Source organism: Xylocopa sonorina, chromosome 1 (genome assembly GCF_050948175.1).
Source record: "Xylocopa sonorina isolate GNS202 chromosome 1, iyXylSono1_principal, whole genome shotgun sequence".
In the NCBI taxonomy this organism is placed as follows: domain Eukaryota; kingdom Metazoa; phylum Arthropoda; class Insecta; order Hymenoptera; family Apidae; genus Xylocopa; species Xylocopa sonorina.
In genome coordinates, this window is record NC_135193.1 from 14,438,443 (window position 1) to 14,460,683 (window position 22,241).

General features: G+C 47.8%; 1 protein-coding gene and 1 long non-coding RNA gene across 5 annotated transcripts; one reads left to right on the top strand and one right to left on the bottom strand.

Annotated features, from left to right (window-relative positions):
- The first annotated feature begins 823 nt into the window (after window positions 1-823).
- Window positions 824-21,581, top strand: LOC143425921 (uncharacterized). 3 transcript variants are annotated; one of them, XM_076898996.1, is made up of 14 exons: window positions 824-1,211; window positions 2,571-2,854; window positions 9,881-10,018; window positions 13,202-13,269; window positions 13,350-13,642; window positions 13,772-14,076; window positions 15,489-16,653; window positions 17,547-17,727; window positions 18,290-18,420; window positions 18,513-18,661; window positions 19,405-19,584; window positions 19,919-20,023; window positions 20,334-20,534; window positions 21,160-21,581. In XM_076898996.1, exons 1-14 carry the CDS (start codon window positions 1,130-1,132, stop codon window positions 21,319-21,321), a joined length of 3,444 nt encoding a protein of 1,147 aa, XP_076755111.1. In that variant the 5' UTR covers window positions 824-1,129; the 3' UTR covers window positions 21,322-21,581. The 3 variants fall into 3 exon arrangements, with proteins under 3 accessions (XP_076755111.1, XP_076755121.1, XP_076755127.1); XM_076899006.1 differs by having other exon boundaries at window positions 20,324-20,534; window positions 21,160-21,292; XM_076899012.1 differs by lacking the exons at window positions 13,202-13,269; window positions 13,350-13,642; window positions 13,772-14,076.
- Window positions 13,513-18,626, bottom strand: LOC143425942 (uncharacterized). 2 transcript variants are annotated; one of them, XR_013102099.1, is made up of 4 exons: window positions 18,295-18,626; window positions 14,219-14,354; window positions 13,798-14,112; window positions 13,513-13,655 (listed from the first exon to the last, which is right to left on the bottom strand). It is a non-coding gene; the product is annotated as an uncharacterized LOC143425942 (long non-coding RNA). The 2 variants fall into 2 exon arrangements; XR_013102098.1 differs by having other exon boundaries at window positions 13,798-14,354.
- Window positions 21,582-22,241: the final 660 nt, after the last annotated feature.

The window sequence follows — 22,241 nt, forward strand, 5'->3', positions numbered from 1 at the left end:
AAGAAACTCGAAGAACCGGAGAAACTCCGCGCTGTTGACCTCGCGATCGCTTCTTTACTCGCGTGGACTCGCGTCGCGGTGCGTTCCCGGAAAAAATAATATATATTATATATATATTCCCTTGAGAGGACCAGGTTTGCCTCTTCTCTGTGTTCGAGCGAGCAACCGTTCGTCCTGGAGGAAGAAGAGAGAAAAAAGGCTCGAATCGGCTAAAGATCGAAGCTACCACGGCTGATATGGAAAAATATTACGTTGGACAGTCGGAGGGTTGATCGTCTCGGACGTGCGACAGGGAAACGGATGGCTGGTTACCGAGTTACGACGATCTGTTTTCAAGCAGCTTCTGCGAAGGAGAGAGGCGAACGTAAAATATAACCCGGATCGTTAACTGCGAGTGGAGAGACTACTCGGCTACTGGAATTGAAACGCGATGAAATCTTTCTATTCCGCGCGATTTGTCTGGACGATTTATCAATCTCTACTTTCACGTTTCGAAAGAGTTGTGCGATCAAGTTTTTCTACCGAGTTCGTAATAACGTTTCGAGGATAGGCGAGAGGGAAAATTTACACGTGTCCGCCGCTACCGCGAGTGTAGTTCTCGTTCCATGGTGTACCACAATGACTGCGAGGCTCGTTGCGACACTTTCGATTACGAGAGTAAGGAGGCAACGAAATCGAGTGGCTCGTCGCACGCTGGCTTAACAAATTTCCACCGCGCCGATGCTCGAGGCCCGCGATCGCAACGAGGACTCCTGGCGCGGGCGTCTCTTTCGAAAATGAAACTGGTCGGCGCACCTGCGGCCGTAAGGAAACGAGGCCAGAATTCTGGGACAGAAATAAATGAAAAAGCCGGTGGATGAACTGCTGTTTCGCTATCCACGTCCATAGTAAGCGGTCGATTTTCCGTATTTCGAACGAAACGGGACAGAGGGTACTTTCACTTCGGTTGTCGCGCGTATCTCGCGATTAAAACGTCCGGAGCGTCGCGAAAAGTCGTCGATCGAGGGTGGGGGGATAGGCTGGTGAACAAGTGATAACAGGTTGCCGGGCGTAGAACGGATCGGCGAGGTGTTTTGTATACGAGGTGAATGAGAGGGTATCGGTGCGTTCGTGACAGCATTCATCAGACATGGTCAGCCAACACGCGATGGCCACCACGGTTCGCAAAGTCAAGCAGGAGAATCGTCTGAGGCGGCAAAATCAGAACCAAGGTAGAGGAAAACTGGAAAACTGGCCGTTTTTCCCTGGCGTCGCCCACCAGTGGGCGTGCTTCGCATTCTGTCGCACTGGACGACGTCCCATTTAGTGCTGCGCATACCGATCGCGTGAAACAAGTGTTCCCGGTAAATCGGGATAGATCGCGCAATAATCTGTGATACGCGTCGTAAAAGAAGAAGAAACGTAATTACGACGATGAGATTGAACGTGAAACGTTTCACAAAGGCGAGAAAGATTAATCCCCTGCAACCGTAACGCGGTGTACGTAGGCGGAAGTAGTAAAATAGTCGTCTGAAAATGTTTCTTTTTACGCGATTACCTGTTTTTTTTATGAACGCCGTTCGTTAGAACGAAACGAGCATTCATATCCGGATAAATTGAAATCAAGAAGATCGTAATCGAGTACAGATATTGCGTGGTTTACGGTGTTCGACAAATAACTATCCATAAAAAAATAACAGGAATTCCAGGAAAGCGACTATGAAACGGCGATATAAAGTTGGTTGGAACCGAGGAGGATTAGGCACGCCGCGGCACGTCTAATTAATTAGCTATTCTTTCTAGACTGTGACTTTTGGTGTAACAAAGTGGAGAGGAAACGCAGCGGATTAAATAATTAATGTAAATTAATCCCGTTACAGTTACGCCAATTAATATGCTCCAGGCAAGAAGGCGCTTAGACCGCGCCAATTTTCTCTATGGTGGATACATCGAACTTTGCTCTAACTAAATGTAACTTTACGCGCAGCTGAACATCGGCTTAATTGAAATTAACCGTACGCGATTAATTCGCTTGGAAAGTTTGTTCTTTTATTTCGAGAGATAACGCTGTTCGCGTTTGCTAATTGATAAAAAAGAAAAAGGAAGACAATCGTGCCTGTGTTCGCCCGTGAACGCAATAATCATCAAAGCGGATAGAGGTTCCTTAGATCGAATATTAGCTCGAGACAGAATTCAGGTCAATTCGTCTCACGAGGTGAACAGATACGAGGATCAGGGTCGGAGAGAGCATCTACAACAGCAACATTTTTCGCATTTCCCCGACCTAACATTAAAACTTCCAAAGTCCTTCCACAAGTCGAACCCTTTGCAAATATCATACATCAACCACCCTCTTTCCAAGCTCTAAATCAACATTTACCTTCGTACATTCTCCTCTACCAATTCTTTCATATTCTTCAACCAACACCTGACTTACTCTATTTCTCGCCAATAATCAGAAGGAACCATGTTCTTTCGCGTGCCACGAGTCGATACGACGAATAATCGCTGAATAAAAAAAACCAAATAACAACGGATCGATCGAGGAATCGTTCTGGGGAGAGTAATCGGTTACGAAACACTTGTTGCAGATGAGGAGGGACTTTACAAGCCTGTATCACCACCGAAACCGGTGCCGAACAATCAGAAGAACCAGAACGGGCAACAGGAGGGCAGGGTGCAGACGGTAGCCGAGCAATCGTCGCGGACGACTTCCGGCGCGGAGAGGAACGCGGGGTTAGACGAGAGCCAGGTTCGCAGTTCCGGGCAGAACGTTGCACCGGAATACAGGATGCCACCGCTCTACGGGGAGGAGCAGAGCTCGAGTCAGACTCAACAGGCAGCCAACCTGCAGACTCACAGCAGCAAATTTCCGGTAAGACTCCTGACGGAACGGAGGGAAAGGGAGGATGAACGATCGCGTGTTGGCTTCTCTTCGTCGACGCGTCTCGTCCCGTTTTATTTCGAGCCGTTGGACCATCGAATTCTTGATCCGTGAGCTGTCGCGCGGGGAATTCGAAGAGATCTCTCTACCACCGAGCCCGTGTTTCGTCCCGTACGTTTCTCCGAGAATGGAATAAACGATCCTCCGTTGGCGTCGTTTAACCGCGTTTCTGCATACGATTTCGTTTCATCGATAAAACCGTACGATGCAGAGGAGGAATCATGCTCCGTGGACTTTGCTAACAACAAGGAAGCCGGCAAAAACATTCAGACTTACTGTTACGGCTCTCCTTTCTCCCATCTGCATTCGAAACCTAAAAAAGTATAGCCCAACAAACCGAAACGGAAGATTATACTCGTGCAACCACACGCGTTACGTGCGATCTTCTGTCTTCTTTTCACAACGAGATAACTTGTTGTAACTTTTAGCTCCATGTCGAATGGTCGAAGGAAACCCAGCTACAAATTACTCTCGCTTGTTACTGGCTCGCGAAATACCTCGATTTCCCCCCTGGATTTGGAATGAAAGAAACGGCAACTAAGAATCACTAGAAAATGTGCGTTCGTCGGTTCTCCAGTAATTAGCCACGCTAAACACCGGTCATAGAAGATAGGTATCGTTAGAGAAGCCAGCGACCAAGGGAAGTACTCGAAAGGGGAAAGAAAACGACAGGGTGGGAGGGCCTGGATAAGTGTAACGCGGACGTAGAAAGAATAACGCGGCCAGTTTCTAGGATGCAACCGCGTCACGGAGAGCGGCGGTGCGTTAATTAACGATGCATCGCGTGCATTATTTCCACGTGCGCAAGAAGCGTGTGTGCATGCACCGACGCGGTAGTTACTTCGTTGCGCGCGCTGTAACCGAGCTATTTAAAATATGGTGCGTGCGTTTTGCCGTTCCTCTTTTACTGGTTACCTCCTCCCTTCCAGCCTTCTGTTACAAAAAAAAAAAGAGAAAAAAACACCGATAAAATTATTTATTTCCCTCGTATCCCCATTGAATTCTGTCGAAAGTGAAATCGAGAACACTCGAACGCACTGTTACGCGTGTCTATTCGAGAATTCTGACATCACGCGGACCACGAGTGGGGAGAGAGCGCACGACGCGCTCTTTTCTTTACCCTCAACGGCTGGTGCACCATCTTTCAGCGGTTGGTCCTCTAGCGTAGCTGGTTACTTTTGTCGCGCACGCGTCCGCATAGGCGTGCCGGTGAATTTTACTACCACCGATAACGCGACGGGTTCCGAGGTGTAACGGGCTGAATATGGCGATTCCAGTCGCGGGGTTTGATGCACCTTGGTTGCACGGTGACTGGACTGACTCCGCTTCAAGAGCCGATGGAAAAAACGCCACGGTTAGAAGTCAAGGCGCAGCGCGCTTTATTCGGTATGGTCTCAGCCCGGCGACTTTCTAGCCTTCGCCTTTTTTATACCAGCCCCCTGTGCGCACGCCGCAACGCGATTCCTCTTAATTGCAATTTTCTCTCCCACTGATACGCTCAAGGCCGGATCGCGATCGCGGGAATTCGTACGAGTCGAGGCGTTGCTCTTCGATGTGGGTGAAACTTTACGCGATTCAATTGTATTCGTCGTCCATCGTTCCAGGTGGAACGCGTTGGTCCACCTACGATCGAGAATCGTTGGATCCGTTGCCTCGACCGTTTTGTCGCACCGTTCGCGTCGCACGCGAATTGCGTGGACTGTAAGCAGGAAATTTTGGAAATTGGCCAGGAGGAGTCACGGTTCTCGCCGAGTGGCATTGAAATAACTGTGATTACCGTAACAAGTTATTGCGCCGGCTAAGAAAAGTATATTCCAGTGACCACGGCAACAACTTGCCTTTAATCGAATTAAAGAAGTGGCGTTTCTTCTTTAGAGCTATGCGGTCTCGTTCGCGAACAAGTTGCACCGGTGGTGCAACCTACGTAATTGGGATTCTAATTTTGTAGGCATTCGGTTCTTATTGTGTACTACCAGGAATTGGTAACCCGTTCCACCGTCTTTACCGTTGATGGACGAAGAACCACGCGGCGAGGAGGGTAGTATAGTAACCCGCAAACAGACATTACGAGGCGTCGAGCAACCCCGATTGACGCGACCCTCGGCTGCTAATTCGGGGAAATGTTCGTAGCTGGTCGCGAGCGCAGTAAAACGCAGCGTGCGTTCGATTCGCGCGCGATATTAACGCCTTGTTTAGTCGTAATCAGCCCGTTGCTGCGTTCTTCGTTGGACGGTAATTAGCTGTCATTAACTTTCCCTCGCGCAACAGGGACGATTAATTTCCCATTGCGATGAAACTGACTGAATTAATATCGGAAGCAATATTACGATAATAGCCGAGCGCAAAAAAAAAAAACGGCAAACGTTGATTGTTAAAAACCGTGTAAAAATCGATGTTCCCTTTTCGCGCGCTGATATTATTTATAGCAATCGTAATTGTTAGTTGCCGCGCACAATAGTGGGATACAGGCATACTAAATTCACTTCCAAACATTTTCACTCGCGGCTCGCACGATTATTTAAATCCGCGCGCGCTTTCCTGCCGTGATTTGCAAGTAAATGTTATCAAACGGAACTTAATAATAAGGGAGGTGTTGCGTTCCGCAAAGGGCGGTAGGGAAACGCGTGAATTTAATATCATCCTCGACGTCCCGGGTTGATTGTGCTGGAGCGCGTCAAAGGGACGCTCTTAAGAGCGCTTTGACGTATCTCCTTTCAAGAAGAATGAAAGCATTTTATTCCCACCCCTCTGTCTCCCAGCCCCGTCGTCACCCCCTCGCAGCTGAACGCTCCATTTCTCGTTTGATACCAGCTTCGATCTTTTCCTCCGAGGATTAGCAACCGCCGGATCCTTCGCTGAGCGCGTGAGAAAATGCACGAGTTTTCTTTTCGCGAGCACGAGGGAACGCACGGGAACACGTGTGGGATGATGACTGGTTCGCAAAAAACGCGAGTCTAATGGAAATCAGATCAGACGCGTTCGTTTGTACGACGCTTCCGTTAGGTTCGCGTTTAGCTGTGGCGTCTAAGAGACGCAGGCTTTGTCTGTTCGAATGAATTTTCGCTTCGAGTTAATTAGGTGGTCGTGATGCCCGTTTGAAATCCTTTTTTGCATCTTCGAATATGAAAATAAGAACGCGAAGGTGCGAAACGAGGAAAGGATTTTCAGATTCCAAGATGCACCGGGCCTTCCACATTCCATCGAAAGGAATTTTCAGGAACGATTCGATGACTTAATTTGTAATTGAAATGAACCACGGGCCTGAGCGTTCGATGCGTGACCATTAATCATAAACTTGTTGAGGGCTTCGATTAGCGCACGCCATTTGCATACTTGATCCAGTTATGTAGGTTTCTAATGTGAAATACGTCCGCAAAAATTTCTCTTCCAATTAATAATTTTTCGGATATATATTTCACGCTTGAGAGAGACATTCGAAAGACCGGATGCGTGTGTTTACGGCTTCGCGTCAGTGGATTATTGCTTCGCGGCTACGGCGCGGACGCGCATATTTTATGGTAAAAGTTTGTTTCGAACGTCGAAGCGATCGTTAATAGGCGTCACTGAGCCGCGTGTCAAATTCACATCGAGTTATCTAAGCGAGATAAAATAAATGAAAACGTGTCCGAATTAGAAATTGAAATGTACCCTGATCTCAGGTAGCTAAACGTTAAGAGCCTTGACACCTCGGTTCTCCGCATATCCGTCCTTCATTATTTCCTCTTCCGACTTGTCTTTTGTTTCTTTCGCTGTCATTAATCACTCACTTTTACTTTGCTCTGATATAGGTGTGGATGGTCCCTTTTTTATTTCTGAATTGCTCAACCAAAATCGATATCGTCTAACAGAAACACAAAATATTTTTATTTTGTTTCTACGATACTACGATCGTACTCTTTTTACCGTTCTACGGTAGAATTAGCTTTTCGTTGATAAATATCTCCTAATTAGAAGACGAGTTCGTATAAAATTGAATTCTAACGGAGGATCACGCGAAAGGAATGACGGAGAAACGTTAAAGTCACTGCAGAGCAATTCAAGTAGCTTACTGTAAATTTCCTGCGATATCGTAGTTCTGGTATACCGCGAGCATAACGCAATACGCGGTATCGCGGATGATCCATCTACGGCGATCCATCATAATCAGCTCGAGCCGAAGGTGTTTGTCCTCTCGCTTTGAAACAGAGAAAGACTAATGTGACACCGATCAAATCGAACGATTACATTCGCGCTGCCATCCATTTTCGTGGACACGTCCCATCCGTCAGCCGCGTTTCCTCGAGTCGAATCCGTGAAATTCGAGAGACAACAATCGGAAATCATTTTTCAACCGGTTACCACCAGCAACGCTTTCGAGACGGCGGAGACGCGTCTGTCGTAGCGCGCGTGTTCCACGACGAGGCGAGCTGTTCTGAAAAAACTAAGCCAACCGCCAGGACACTCGCGTACGATGTTCCACATTCTGGCTTACGCATCGCGGAGAAGACGGTGCTCGGTGAAATCTTTGTTGGTAACAGTTCGTTGTACGTTTCGCGTTACGTTCTTGGGAAAATTCACAGAGATCCAGAGCCGTGAGACAAAGGAGGCATCATACCCGCGTACCGTTTACCGGAAGCCGGGAAGGGGATTGCGATAGCCGTTTAGATACATCACTTTTCCTCGTGGACCTGGCCTCACTCGGAGGCGAGAACAAATCGGGACAATCGACGATGACGACATCCACCTTCTCTACGCAAGTTCGCCATCACGCGAACTTGCCTTCCGCGCCTTCCCTCTGTGCTCCCCGTCGACAATAACGATTACCTATTGTGCGCGTTTTAACTGCTTGCGAATTGTTCGCTGGATCTTTCGCTGGAAATCTTCGAGACTCGCTCGTCCGACCGAGTATAGTTTCACTTGGCTACAATTCTATGAAATCGCGATCTTGCTGGTAATTAAACGCTGTCATTGTCTGTCTTCTGTGCGAGTAATATTCTAATGCATTGCGCAACCGCGATGTGGCAATCCTGTGGGATAGTCGGCTAGAATCTTTTTTTCGAACGAATATTCATCCTTCCACGGTGATTTTTCAACCGAGAGTAACGTCGAAGAGGATTTTTAATATTTTTCAGATCGCACGGGTTTCTTGTCGTTAGACGAGACAGAAGTAATTAGTTTCTCTAAAAACACGTCGCGGAGATACATCTTAACGAGATACGGAAGACACGTGTGATTCATCGTGCACGGTATCTTATCGAAGATGTCTTGTCGAGCATTTATAATCGTAACTCGGTGCGTGTCGTAATATAAACGAAGATAAAACGAGCCTCGCTTTTTATCGTTTGACCCTCCTTTTTAAAGTGTTCGAGAAGCAAGCGTGCGTTTTCGTAGGTCGCGTCTGATCGCGAACTTCGCGTGGCTCGATCTACTTAGAGGACGAGCGTGGAGTCGCGAAACTCCATGCGTCGAGGTACGAGTGAGCACATTTGCTACTGTAAAAATTAGAACCTTCCACTTAGGCCTCTATGCTCGGATCAGAAACTTTTTAATCTACCCTAGTACTTTACTTTCCCCAGCTCTTTCATAAAGGTTTGCATTACTACCTGAGCGATTCGCCACTTCGTTATTACCTCGCCACGGAAAGTACAAAGTCCAACGACGAGTTTTCACTTGAAAAAATTGCAAGAAACGATAATTTTCATCTGAAATCACCACGCGTTACGACACCAGTGGAACGCTTCTCGAACGGATTCGATTTTCTCCTCAGACCGTCCTCGACTGTCCTGATCTACTTACTCGCGCGGCGCGCGGATCTAAAATTTATTACATCTGATTCGACACTATTCACGAATAACCAGTTCCATCGAGCTTGTACATTCATCGCGTGTAATCCTGAAAAAAGAGCGACCAAAAGCCAGTATAAAGGACCATTTCGCATGCGTAACGGTGAACTCGTTACACGGGCAACGAACTTGGCGGCGGTCTCGCCAGGATCTCTTCTGTTCCTTCCTTCCTTTCTCCTTTTTCCTTCCCGCTTTTTTTCTTTCCTTCCTTCGTCTCGTCTCGGCGTATTCGTAGCAAATTATAATATACAAAATCGCAGAGGAGCGTAGACGAAATTACACGTCAGCGGCGCACGCTACCGAAGGATAATTAGCCGCGCGCATTTTCCGCAGCAGCGGGTCTCGTTTCATCGCTCGCGCGCTTTCTTCCGACGGCGATGGGATCTCAAGGCGAGCGTAGTTCAGTGACACCTCTTTTTAGACGCATTATTATATGCACGCAAAGAGCCACGCGAGCCGCTCGTCCGTCCGCCGGCGGTGCCCGCGAACTTCCAGATCCTGTTCTCGATGTTGTTTGGAAAAATCGGCTGAATATCGCGCTGAACGGTGGCCGACGCGTCACGTTTACGATGGGAAATTCCCCTCCCGACCGACGCTTTCGCCGTGAAAACGGTCCGCTAAACGACGGCGAGGCCCCTCCATTTACCTCTTCCTCCTCTCCCCGCTTCATCATCGGACCCGCGTACTTATGGTAATGTAATCGAAATCCAATTTACTCGGTTGTCAGCCGCGCGGCAGATCGTATATCTTGATTTGTCTACGAGCTAGACGGATACCGCGATGACGTCGCGCGATGTTTTATGGGATCGAGTGAAAATTACGCGGATGAAAAATTGTTCGGGAACAGGATCGGATTAGGCGCGGACTCGCACGCGAAATTGATCGATCTGATTATTCCGCAGGACGATTCGCGGCAATTCATTCTCTGTCGGCATTAAATTACGTCCGCTGGAAACAAAAATTCGCGCGGAAAAATTGATCGCTCTTTTTAAACGGGGATCAAACGGATTTTTTTTTTAATGCAATTTCTCTATTTCCCCAATTGTACGACTGGAATGTCGTTCTGAACGAGAAACGAAGCTGAAACACCGAGAACGAATGGAGATATTAAACGAGAGTATCTTCCCGTTTCCAGATAGAACGCGAGGTTGTCCTGTCGTCTGGAGACAAGAATTCCAAGATCCCCATTCTTCACGAGTACAAACAAAGGTCTGTCGGAAGGGTCGCCATCGCACCGGATGCGCCGATCAAGCAGCAAGCCTGGGTTCAAGAGGTGAGCTAAATCCCTTGTTTGTCTTCGTAATGTGCGTCGATGATTATTACAACGATCCTCGTCATTCGATTACCCTAATAATTCATAAAAAATAATTAGCAAATTCTTGGAAAATAACTCTCGCGACGAATAAAATTCTGTGGAGTAGAAATAATACAAAATATATAAATCGAGACGAAATTTCCACGAAATAAAATACCTCTGGCGAATAAAAGGAAAGAAGGTCGGCGTTTGAAACCTTTTTCAAAGGCGGGAACCACCCTGATTAATGGAAAATCTATTAATCGCGAAATCGCAGTCATTACGAAATCGTTCATCGACTAGCAATTGGCTCAGGCGAATGCGAGTCGTACGGTGGTCGTGCACCTACGTGAATAGCTCGAGGTGCGAGTAGGTGTCCGGTAATGCACGTGCCGCAAGATACTGTTCCACAATCGTAGGCCACGGAGACGGATGTGAGCGGCAGAAGGGCGTGCGAGGAACGTGGAGAATAATCTTCGATCTAGGCTCGAAACGTATCCTTTGTCGCGCGGCATTCCCGCGCGACTCGCGTTTCGATTATTTCGCGTTTTACCCGCCAAAACGTTCGTCGTTCGCGGGCTGATAGCTGCGCGTTCGATGGTTTCCGGCATCGAATGTCGCTCGACGTTCACCGCGTGGCGACGCGACGATGATTTACGAGGCGCGCGTTTGCCTTCGACTGTTCTTTCACCACGGAAACACGGATTCGACGATGCGAACGAACCGTCTCTCATTAATTCCGCCAACGGATCAAACGTTTAGGCATAATGAAGGAAGCGAGGAGCTCGCTAACAGCGCACTCAAATCGATGACTAATACGCAGGTTGTAGCGGTGTTGTAAGATATCTGTTTTCACTCTTGTATCGGAGGGATAAACATCGCGCGCCTCGATTTTTCGCTGTAGAATCGAGCCATTGTCTCTTATACCGTAGGCGGCCCTGCGAATCCCAGCTTCTACCTGCTCGCGTTCGTTTCAACGTTCATTACTCTAATACAGCTCCCATTAATGCGAACGCTGCGTTGCGGATAGTAAATTTGCTTTGAAACAACTCGATGCGACTCGTGTTCGCCAACGAGTGACTCGTCCGTGGCTTCTCTATCCCATCTCGAGCCTAACAGCCAGAACACGTAGAAAAGTGACCAAAGTTAAGGGACGTTGCGCGCGGCAGAGGAAGCATGAAATATTCATAGCTCGATACGTATCAAACGAACGAGGGAATCGATGGAGTTAAACATAGTTACGCTCGCGGTGCGCTTTAAGTACGGGCTGAATCAACTGCGCTTATTCGCGACGCCACGGCCAACTGAAAACTGCGGTTGGCAACCCTGAAGTAGTTACCGCTAACCTAGCTAGTCTCAGATTCTTCGGACTCAATTACCAAAGTGCGATCGTTTGACACGATTTTTTCGACAAATTCGAATTGCGTTCGAACACGACGAACGTCAAAGAGAATCGAATTTTCCTATCCGCACGCGTTCGATGAACAAAATTCTGGCGAACGTTAAAAACTGGGGGGCAGAAAGAGGCGCCACCGCGATGGCGAGCACCGGAAGTTCGCAACGCGTTACCGGGAACGGCTCGTTAACATTAAAAATTCAGGTTCTCGACGGCCGTGAGACATTCATACGTTAGATTTAGCGCGATGCAATCCTCGCACGGTAGCTGTGCACGGACCATAAGTCAGAAAAGTCTTTTTTCGTATGCGCAAAGCGTGCCAGGGAGCCCTACGGGCACAACTCCGCTCCGTTCACTCTCTTTCCTCCCTCCCGTGCTGCACCCACCCGTTCCCTCCGCGCCTCCTCTATCTTTTTGCCTGACAGTGTCAGTTGTTATTCAAACCGCATCCCTTCCTAAGAACCGGAGGATTCAGTCCGACAACTTTGAAATTCCCACTGCGGTTCAAACGGACACGCTGCCATTAGCCGTCCGCTCTTCTCTTTGACAGAGGGAATTGTTTTCGGTGGATTCCGGCATATCGCGTCCGAGATATTCGCCGTGTACGTCGCCTCCAGTGGGACTCCGTGTGTTTAGTTTCGGCGACGTTCGTTCGAACGATTCGAGTGCTGGTGGTACCGATTGTGTCTGAAACTTTGCCTGAGTTTAACGCCGCCTCGCGAGCCGACTGATGGACGCGTTTAAATGGAAGACAACGGGAGGGTGGGACGCACGAGACGTCTTAATCGGGCCAGCCTTTGGGAGACGCGGAAACACCGATGAGATCTGTAATGGAGATGACAAATGATTATAGCGAGGAGCGAGCAGAGTGAGATACGTAGTTGAATTATTGTGTAACGTTTCTGCGACGGATCTACGGGGAGAGGCAACATTTTTAGCGAAGTTATTCGTCGTATTGCTTCACTGATCCGAGATAAAGCGATATGGAACCAAGTATCGTAGATTATTATGTATAAAAACCGTGATACCATCTGATGCGCTAGAACGAAGGAAATTTTGTTTCGTCGCGACGAGAAGCAATAAGAGAATCGTTTCGTACGAGTGCCACAGAATTCCGCGTGCTCGCAGTAAGTTACGAAGCGAAAGAGTGGCGACGCCAAAGTCGAGCGATTTAAGCAGCGTGTTACATAAAACGTCCTCGCGGGTTGTTTAATTGCTGGTCCGGCAAGTTTTAGGTGGCCCTGAATCGCTTGAACCCTCGACCGAGCTTGGGCATAACTTTTCTCCGATACATAATTGCAGGAAGCACCTGGGACGTGACAGCCATACACGGCCACCAATAAACTGATCTCCTCTGGCGACGAATAATTTAATTTGTTCGCTCGTTAGCATTCACCGCCATTCGTACTGCGAGCGTAACTTAATTAGATTGAACTTGTTTGTTGGCGGATGATACTCTCTGGCGAGACAACGCGTCTCTGACGCGTCTAACCGGGGCGTGCTCCTCCCATTGAATTTCCGTGACGAGAGTCACGCGAGAGACGGGGGGATACCGGTCGATCGAATCGCTGTAGGAGTTGGAAATTTCGTTTGAAAAAAAATCTCATCCTCCACCTGTCTAACGTCTCGCATGCCGCGTTTCAATTAGCCAGGTGGTTCGCGGCTCGTGGTGAAACTTGGCGAATTCGAGGAATTAATCGCCGGTTAGATCCTAATCGCGAACTAACGGAGAACATGCTCAATGGGCGGTGTAAACGATTTTTCAGGGGACTCAGATGCAAGAAGTGAGACAAGAGGGTCAAGCGAGGAGTTATCAGCAGCCGGAATCATACGCGTAAATATCTCCTTCCATAGCCACTGGCGCACGGCGATCCGACGGTTGATTTCACCGATAAAATTGCAATTTCTCCAAAGGTCGACGTCGGCGTCATCGGCGCCAAGGACGGCGAAGATCGATGAGGAGAAGAGCAAGTCCATCTCGAGGACGTATCACACGATCAAGGATATGATATCGAGCCGTTTCGGGCAGAGCCGGAAGGACGCGGAACCGGAACCGGAGGCGAGCTTGAACAACGTCACGGAGGAGCTGAGGAAGTCCAGCAGGAGTATCGACGAGGAGGAGGCGAAGAAGAAGGAGGGCCTCTATGGGAAACCACGGGCGCAGGATCCTCCTGTTAATATGCAGCAGTATCCCAAGAACACTTGCGGTAACAGCTTCCTCTGGAACAATCAATTTCATACCCTTCGAATCGCGCGCGTAACTGTATCTCGAGGTTGTTGCTCACCAAGCCACGAGTCCATCGCAAGGTTTCACGTTTAACGTTTCGATGCTGCAGGTCAGTACGGGCACTCGTATAGTTACCTAAGCAATCAGCAGAACGTGTCTCTTCCCGGACAACTTCAGCCAGCGTCGCAGCTTCAGCCAAATTTGCCTGGCCAAGGCGCTCAGCTCCACGTGACGCATCACACCCCACCAGGAGGGGTGCAAACGGTCCATCAGACCCAAGTTCCTGGTTTCGGACAATCAGCGACAGGTGGGCAGCAGGTGCAAAATGTCGCGCGGGAATACGTGGTCCAAGGGCCAGCCGGGTTGCCCAGTCAGCAATTGCATCAAGGGATTCATCAGAATCCTCAGAACCAGGTAATCACCGATTTCCTTCCGCGCCACGCGAATCACCTTTCAACCGGCAGCGGTGCTTTAATTTCGAACGAGCTTTGAATCACCTCGCCCCGGCTCGAGGATCCTTTTAATCACCGGGGAAAGCAAGCGCGTTGGTTATTACCGGGAAAATTACTTTAATCGCCAGTGATATCAGAGGAACGTGAAATTCAGTTTTGCAGCTTGCGCGCAAATTAGGCGTCCACCTTGGGTTTCGATGTTTTTTTGCGAACTCGTAGCTTCAGCTTCGTGCGTCGACGCTGTAAAAGTCAAGAACACAGATTTCAGAAACAAAATACAAAATTAGGAGTCGAAGTAGACATTTCAATTGCAACGAAAATCGAATCGCAGAATATTATTTTCATTCCGCCATCTATCCGACGCGTATCCATTAACCGTGGCGTTTCAAATATTCGATGAACATATTTCCTCGTAACACGGCAGAGCTGGCTCGCGGGGGCAATTTTTATTCCCATTTATCTATCCCGTCGCATCTCCTACCGAGGAATCTCCCGCGCGGAAATTCAGTCCTCGAGGAAGGAATGATTGAAACGTTTCCGATACGCGTCGGATGAAATCGCCGATGGCTATTTCCGGCGCTCGCGCCCCGGAGGATTCTCTTTACGTAAGGGATAGGGTGGGGGGTAACCTTTTCCCTCATAGAAATTCAGAAAGGGCAATAACGCGACACATACGTTCTATTCAAATGGCCGAGGCACGTGATACGTGTTCCATATTTACACCATCTAAGGACGACCACACGCAGCACGATGCGACGCGCGTACAACCCTCGAAAATTTACTGGCGTCCCACCTCGGCTGCGCGCGTTCTTTCGTGCCGGACGAGCCACGGACGCGCGCGGTTTTCGTCGTCCCCTACGCGATGATTCGGTCGAACGGGACGGTGCGACGAGGTCCGCTGAAAAATAATTAATTAATCTAATTGCAGAAAAAACGCGGCGGATCTCTGCCAGCGGCGTTCATAATGAGCGCGCTGGATAATTAACGGGAATGCAAATTGGCCTTGTAACGGGGTGGTAAAAAATTAGAACACGTCCGGTTGTCTTGTCGCTTCCGTGACTCGGACGGCGAATCAACTGACAACTAAATTGCTAATGGAGATGGTAGAGTCAGTTAGTAATGCGTCGTCGAACGTAGAGATCTTATCTGTTGCTGGAAAATTTCCTTTGATGTAGTTGTCTATTTCAGTGACGTGATTATAGATGTTTCCAGAAATCGTTGCGATACGTGTCTGCAGATACTATACAATTGCCTTCAAGGCGATTATTACGAAGACTCGATGTCTCTGCTTGAGATATAAACATCTTCCAGAGTCTAGTACCCACAAATTGGGCATTTCCTCGTTCCCACTAATTAACCCTGTTTCCCAATCAGGGTCAGAGCGCGCAGATGCCGAAGCCGCACGGTTTACCTCTGCAACAGCACCAAGTGGGCGCCGGTATGCAGCCGTCGAGCCAAAATTTCCAAAGTCCCCAGCAGCTGCTGCACCAGAACCAGAATCACCACCAGAGCCCTCGTTTCGCCCAGCAACACGCGCAGAACATGCACCAGCGTCAGCTGATCCAGCAGATGCACCAGCAACAAATGGCCGGCCAGCAGCAAAACGCCCAGACTGGAGTGAGGAACGTGCAACAAGGCTATTTCTCGAACAACATGTCTTATCAGCAGTACCAGCAGGCTCGACAGGCCATGTCAAGGTCCCAGATCGATCTGCCGAGCACGTCCAGACAAGCCCAAGAGCTGAGGCTTTCCGGGCAGGAAGTCTACTATCATTACGCCCAGGGCCGTCCGAGGTACGGCGTGCCTCAGGTCTACATGAAGAACGAGAGCAACCAGGAAGTCGAGTTCCAGCGTAGGAACTCGACGAAGGGCATCGAGAAGGCCGCGTCCCAGCCGCAACTTTGTTACGAGGACGAGAGGATCAACGAGCAGTCGAGGAACCCTGTGGACCCGATGAAAACTCTTACGGTCGACCCGTTGGATAAGGAGAGGTACGAGATCACTGTGGAGGACTGTGGACCAGGCGAATTCGGGAGGAGCGATTCCCAGAGGAAAGACGAGTACAGACCAGAGACCAGCTTTGGTATCCGTCGAGACGACGCAGCGAGATGCTCGAAAAGGGAGCAGGAACAGCTGGGCATGTCCTCCGCCCAGGAGAACCAAGACTCCGAGGGGACGTCCGTTCAGAAGAGGATCGAGGAGCTGCAGAAACGAGCCGAGGAGAGCCACTACAACTCGAAAGTGTCGAAAGATAACGGTGAAACGGATCTGGCTAGGTGCACATCCGGTACCAAGGTTGGGAACAGCGAAGGGTTGAAGAGGGTGGAGAATCAATACGCGAAGGACGCGGTGGCGAAATCGGACGCGAGGAAAGACGAGCTCGAACACGGGATCGGTCGATTGAAGATCCAGAATCAAGGCTCCGGATCGGATTACGACAAAGCTGGACAGAGTTCTTCGAATGTTGATTCAGGAAGAGGGTCCGCTGTATACTCGAGCGGCAGGCGGCCACCGCCGGAAGACCAAACTCACCCTCCAGGTTTGTTACCTCGTTTCTGTTCGCGTTCTCGTCCCTTGCCATGAATGTTTCATGCCATTCGAAAGCTGGTGGCTGTTTTTCGTCTCGCGCCAGTGGCTTTGCAAACGCGTTATTTTATACGCGATGCTCCGGCGAAGTATAAAATATGTGATCACTGGTGAAATTTCGATGAATACGGAGAATTCTACGCGCAAATTGACGTTTCATTGAAAATACGAAACTCACCCTTGTCATTGTTATGGTCTACGGAAAGATTTGACTTTCATCGAGTAATTTCATTTGATTGTACTTCAAGTCCGCACTTACTGTTAGTGGTCTCGAGGAAAACAGGTTGCAACGCTTCGCATCGTCCACCCTGTATGCAGGGTGTTCGGCGACGCGTGACGAAATCGTACGTGGCTGCAGGCGGACATCCATGTTGCGCTGTCTTACGGTCCTTTACCATAAATGCACGCACCGTGGATTTCTGAAGTCGTATCTCTTGAAAGCAAACCTTCGAATGGGACTTTGTTATACTCGATACCACTGTTTCAAATTTTTCCTAGGTATAATCGAGCACCGTGTGTGCACGAATGGCACAAGCGCCTAGGTGCATACTTTCGTTTCGTAGCAATTAATATAATGAACCTTGTCTCGAAGATAACTGTAGACCATAACGAAAACCGTGCTAAAGGATCTCCCACAATAGAATAATGCAAAGTTAATCAGAAAATAATTCCTCTAAATTTAGGGAACAATTCAAAGAAGTAAGAAATACGTATAAAAATCTTGATTTACATTCAGCATCGTGTACGAGTGCTTTGTAAATGATATTCAAACAAATATTATTATTATTCTATTCAGGAGAATGTTGATTATGGAATGATTATTTCTATTTCTTGTGTCTCGAACAGTACAAGACTCCGAGTGGGTGGACGTAGTCGAATCGGAACTGAGGAGTATTTTAGAGCCGAGAGACGTGCCCGCGATGGCGCATTCCACCCTGTCTGAAAGTGTATCATCGGTAACGCCACCCCTGCCGCCTCTGTCGCCCCATGAAAGTCCCAGAACACCGAGAAATCGATACTCGGCGAGGTAACGTACACTTCGAACAGATCTCTTCGTCTCGTAACCGATGTCACTTCCGGTCACTGGCCCCGGGCTACTTCCGATTATTTCTACCCTTCGCCTAGATCGAAACGCCGATATCGGTGTACTGAAACGGCCGACCGATCAAACTGTTGAGCGCGGACAGCCCGTTACACTCTTTTAGGGATAGGGAACGTATCGAGGGGCAGCGATTTATTTTCTAGACCATCCTTCTCTTTTTTTTTCTCTCTCTCTCTCTTTCTCCTCTCACTTTGGATCGCTTTCACGTGCTTAAAGGCTTTCCACGATATCGCAGCGGCAGACATTAAATCCTGACGCATCTGTGCGTTCGAAACGTCTGCTCGCGAACGAACATCTCTCGTTTCTTACAAATATTCTACTAATTACTAAATAATTTATGATGTTAGATGAAACGAGAAATGTTTCTCAATTTCGCGGGTAAGAAACAGAAGCTGTTGGCTTAAACTCTGTCGGCTAAGCGGTAGCGGACTATCTGCTCGCATCTTTGTTAGCGACCTTAACAGTTGCATGTTTGTCGGTCTTTTAGCTTACCATACGGATCGAAACCTAATTACAGCGATTACAGCAAGGCCATGGAGAAGAGAGGGTTCTCGGGCAGTTCGAAGCATCGTGGCGCCTCGACTTCCAAGAAAGAAGCTGCGAAGAAATTCTCTCATCGTAAGTAGCCTTCTCTCGGTTCCTTTTTGCTCTCGCGTCGATGCCCTCGCGATCACCTCCCTCGAGGCTGCCACGGATTATTGTTCGCTCAGTTTTCGGTGTCGAAGCGGCCGATCTGACTTCGACCACTACTGGGCTCGATCTGGACTCGATGCTGGACAGAAGCGACTCCGATCTGAGCACCAACGACGCCAGAACCATCAGGAAACAGCTGGAGGGCCTGGAAAATATGTACAGCGAGGTGAGGCATTGTCGTTAACGAATATCGTATTTCTAGCGATATCACGAATATACAAAATTGATAAGAGAATTTGTAAGCTGATAAAAATTTGCCAAATCGAAAATCAGAGGTTCGCGAGTCGATCTCACGTTTCAGTGGAAAACACAGTTGTTATTTCGTTGCCGCGTTTATTACGCGGAAATTAATTGGACGCTTGCATCACAGGTAACACGATCTAAATAACCGGTGTAAATGAAATTCTAGTTGCGTCAGACCGCGCTTTACCAACAATTACCCGCGTGTATTTCTTTTTTCTTTTCCATGCGCGCGTTATTATCATTCGAAAATTTCATAACAATGGAACGTTCGTTGCTCAACGGTTCATTATTCTTGTGAACCCGTCGTAAAAGAGTTCCAGAGAGGTACACGCGCGCATCCTCCCGCGCGAACGCAGATGCGTATCTCGAGTACCTCGAGAACGCTGTCCGCCATTACTCGAAATAACTATATCAGTGGAAAAATTTATGTTCCACCGCGTCTGGCGAACAAACAAAATTTCCCCGCGGGAATCGCACGATTCAGCGATTAGGATTTCCCTCGCGATTACTCTTAGACCGGGTCCCAGACGAAAAAATAGCGGAAGAGCGCGTTTAAACGAGGGTAGAGTGTACAGAGCGTTCGAATAATAAATAGTACGTATAAATTAGAGGCAGAGGCCGCGTCACGAGAAGCTGTAATAAAGCCGGGGTTATTGATGACCGCAGGTATTGAAATTGCTCGGCGGAAGTGTGAAGAAAAGGCGAAAGGCCAGGGGCCTTGCCAGTTACGGCTCCGTCTCGTCGTTGCCGACATCATCCGTCTCGTCCAGGCCTGTCACAAGGCATCATGATAAACGTAGATCGCACGCGATCGACGACAGAATGAAGAAAGCCAAAGACATCAAGGTCAGTTGCGTTCCCATCAACCACCGTTTCGTTCACCTTATTCGAACTTTCCAGCTCGTCCCAATTCCTCAACGAATTCGTTGCTCCTCGTTTTTCCTCTTTTTTTTTTATTACGCGAGATATTTCTATAAATGTTTAACGTTAAATTACTGCGCATAGAATATCGAATGATAAAGTATCAGAGCGATGACACGGATAGATATCATTTATATTTTTAAATATTACAAATATAATCCTGTTCTTTTCTTCGATGTATCAATGTCGTCTTCCCTTCTTTTCGTGCGTCTACGCGTATTTTTACAACGCTGATCGAAACCTTCTTCTGCAATTACAGAGCATCAACAAACGTTTTCAACGATTAGAATCGCACGTAGTTACGCTTGCCAGATCGGTGGCGCACTTGAGTTCGGAGATGCGGACGCAACATTTGATGATACAGGTGAGAGAATCTCGTTAACATTTAAAAGTGAATGCTTAGTGGAGTGCAGACATTAAAGTTCGAACCACGCGTAGAACTTTGTGTCTCGTGGTCGACTTCTCTGAAAAGGCCAATATATCTCTGTCGTGAAAGAACTTGCTCTTGAAAAATTTCGTTTAAACAAATATTCGCATCGTGAGATTTTAATTAAATAATCTAAAGGAATCGAGCGTATCAGTATGTAACGGAGAGAGTAGAGCGTGAAAAGGCGTGAGACACGCATAAAACCAAGGTGGAATTTCCAAAACTCACCACTACCAGGTATTCGCAGGAAATGGAGAACATAAGGGGCGAGATTGCTGCACTGAGGACACAAACGAGCATGGCAATGGTGAGGTCTCAGTCCCAGCCATTGATCAAGGACTCCGAGCTGCCAGCCCTTTCCAATCCTTCGAGGGTGAAAAAGCTCACCAAGTTCTTCGGCACAGAACCGCCCCTCATCCGACTATTCCTCAGGGAACTTGGGTATGAGGTAAGTAATCCGCATTACCGTGACCATATTCCCAATCGCGTTAAAGCCTCGATTAGTTCAATTAATCACGTCGGTAGATACCTCTGAACGCTGAATATTTCATGGAAATGTTTCCATGCGACATTCATGTCAACTGTCACGCTATAATATTTGATTGTCAAGTAAATACGAGCAGGCACGTTTGAATAATTTCGCAGAAACTTTCTATCGACATTTCTATTCGAGTTAAACAATTTTATTACTGGTAAAAACCTTTGGCAATTTAAATATCAGAATAATATATTCGTATTCTATGAATTTTTTTCTGTTTAAATTCAATTTCCTTAATTTGCTAGAATTTTGAAATGGTAGACAGTGCAATAGCAGTCTGGCGCGACGTATCGACTACTTGCAAGTAGATTTAGCGATGAGTTGCCCAGCCAAATGGTGTCCTCCGAATTTTTCGCGTCTCTCGATCCACGACGCGACGAGACTGTCTGGATCTACTTAGAACCAGCTGAATCGTCGTTGCGGCTCCATCGCGACTGCAACGTTCGTCCAATACGAACAAATTGAACTAATCGAATCGAAAGACCGTCGAAATTCAATTTTTCCTAATAAACTAAACGGATCGAACGCGTTTCAGAAATATGCCACGGCATTCGAGAAGGAGAAAGTCGGGATGGTGGAGCTTCCCTATCTGAGCGAGGAAAGGTTGCAGAAGATGGGCGTCCCCTTGGGGCCGAGGCTAAGGATTCTGCAAGAAGCAAGGATATCCGTCTGCAAGGATCCAATTTACGTCGTGTGAATCCGGTTGGATGGCGGCGTTGTCCCCTGGAATGGCTGAACGAGCGTCCGTGCAGGTACACCGGAAACGGTGAACGAGAATGAAGAATGAAGTTCTCGAGAGGGGGGGAAATCGTTTCCCGTTGTCTATTCGAAGACGTTTAAAAATGGGTCTCGAACGGTGAGACGCGAACTTCTTAAATTCAGTCTGAACCGTTTCCCTCGCGACGGAACTATGAAACGTTGGAACGAACAGCGTTCGAGATAGATGAGATGATTTGAGAAGACATTGGACAAAAGAAAAATAGAGATGGTTAGGTTGAAAGTTTAATCGAACTGTCGACTGGTGAAAGAAGTTATTAATTGATCGATGAATCGTTTGTATGTATCGTTATTCCATGGCTGAGGTAAAGAAGCTGGTGGTAACGATTATTACAGATTCCAGCGATTCCCGTCGTTTACGGATTCGTCCGCAACATCGCTTTTATAATTTATTATAAATTATTAGTACTCGTCGAGTAATCAATACGCATATTAATACTTACATACAATTGATAACTGCCTCAATCGGTGTCTTGCGATTTATTTCCGAGTCTCGCGTGCTGTGGGATAAGAAATGAGAACTGAGTGCTGAGAACCATTACAAATAAACGAAAGTAGGTCGAATAGTATACCAATTAATGTTAATCAAAATGTAAATACCAGCCACGGTATTATCGTCGATCCTAAGAGCTGCTTATCTATTTATACAAAGAAAGTAATCGTTTACACGCAACGACATAGAACAATTCACTTTGTTGGCCTGTCCGCGCGACAATTAAGCGGACGTGCGTTATAACGAGACAAATATTAGGCTAGTATCGTATCTTGTACATTTTATCTACAGTTAATGAATCATTTAACGGGACGTGTTCGATAATTACCGATCGATCGGCTCCGCGA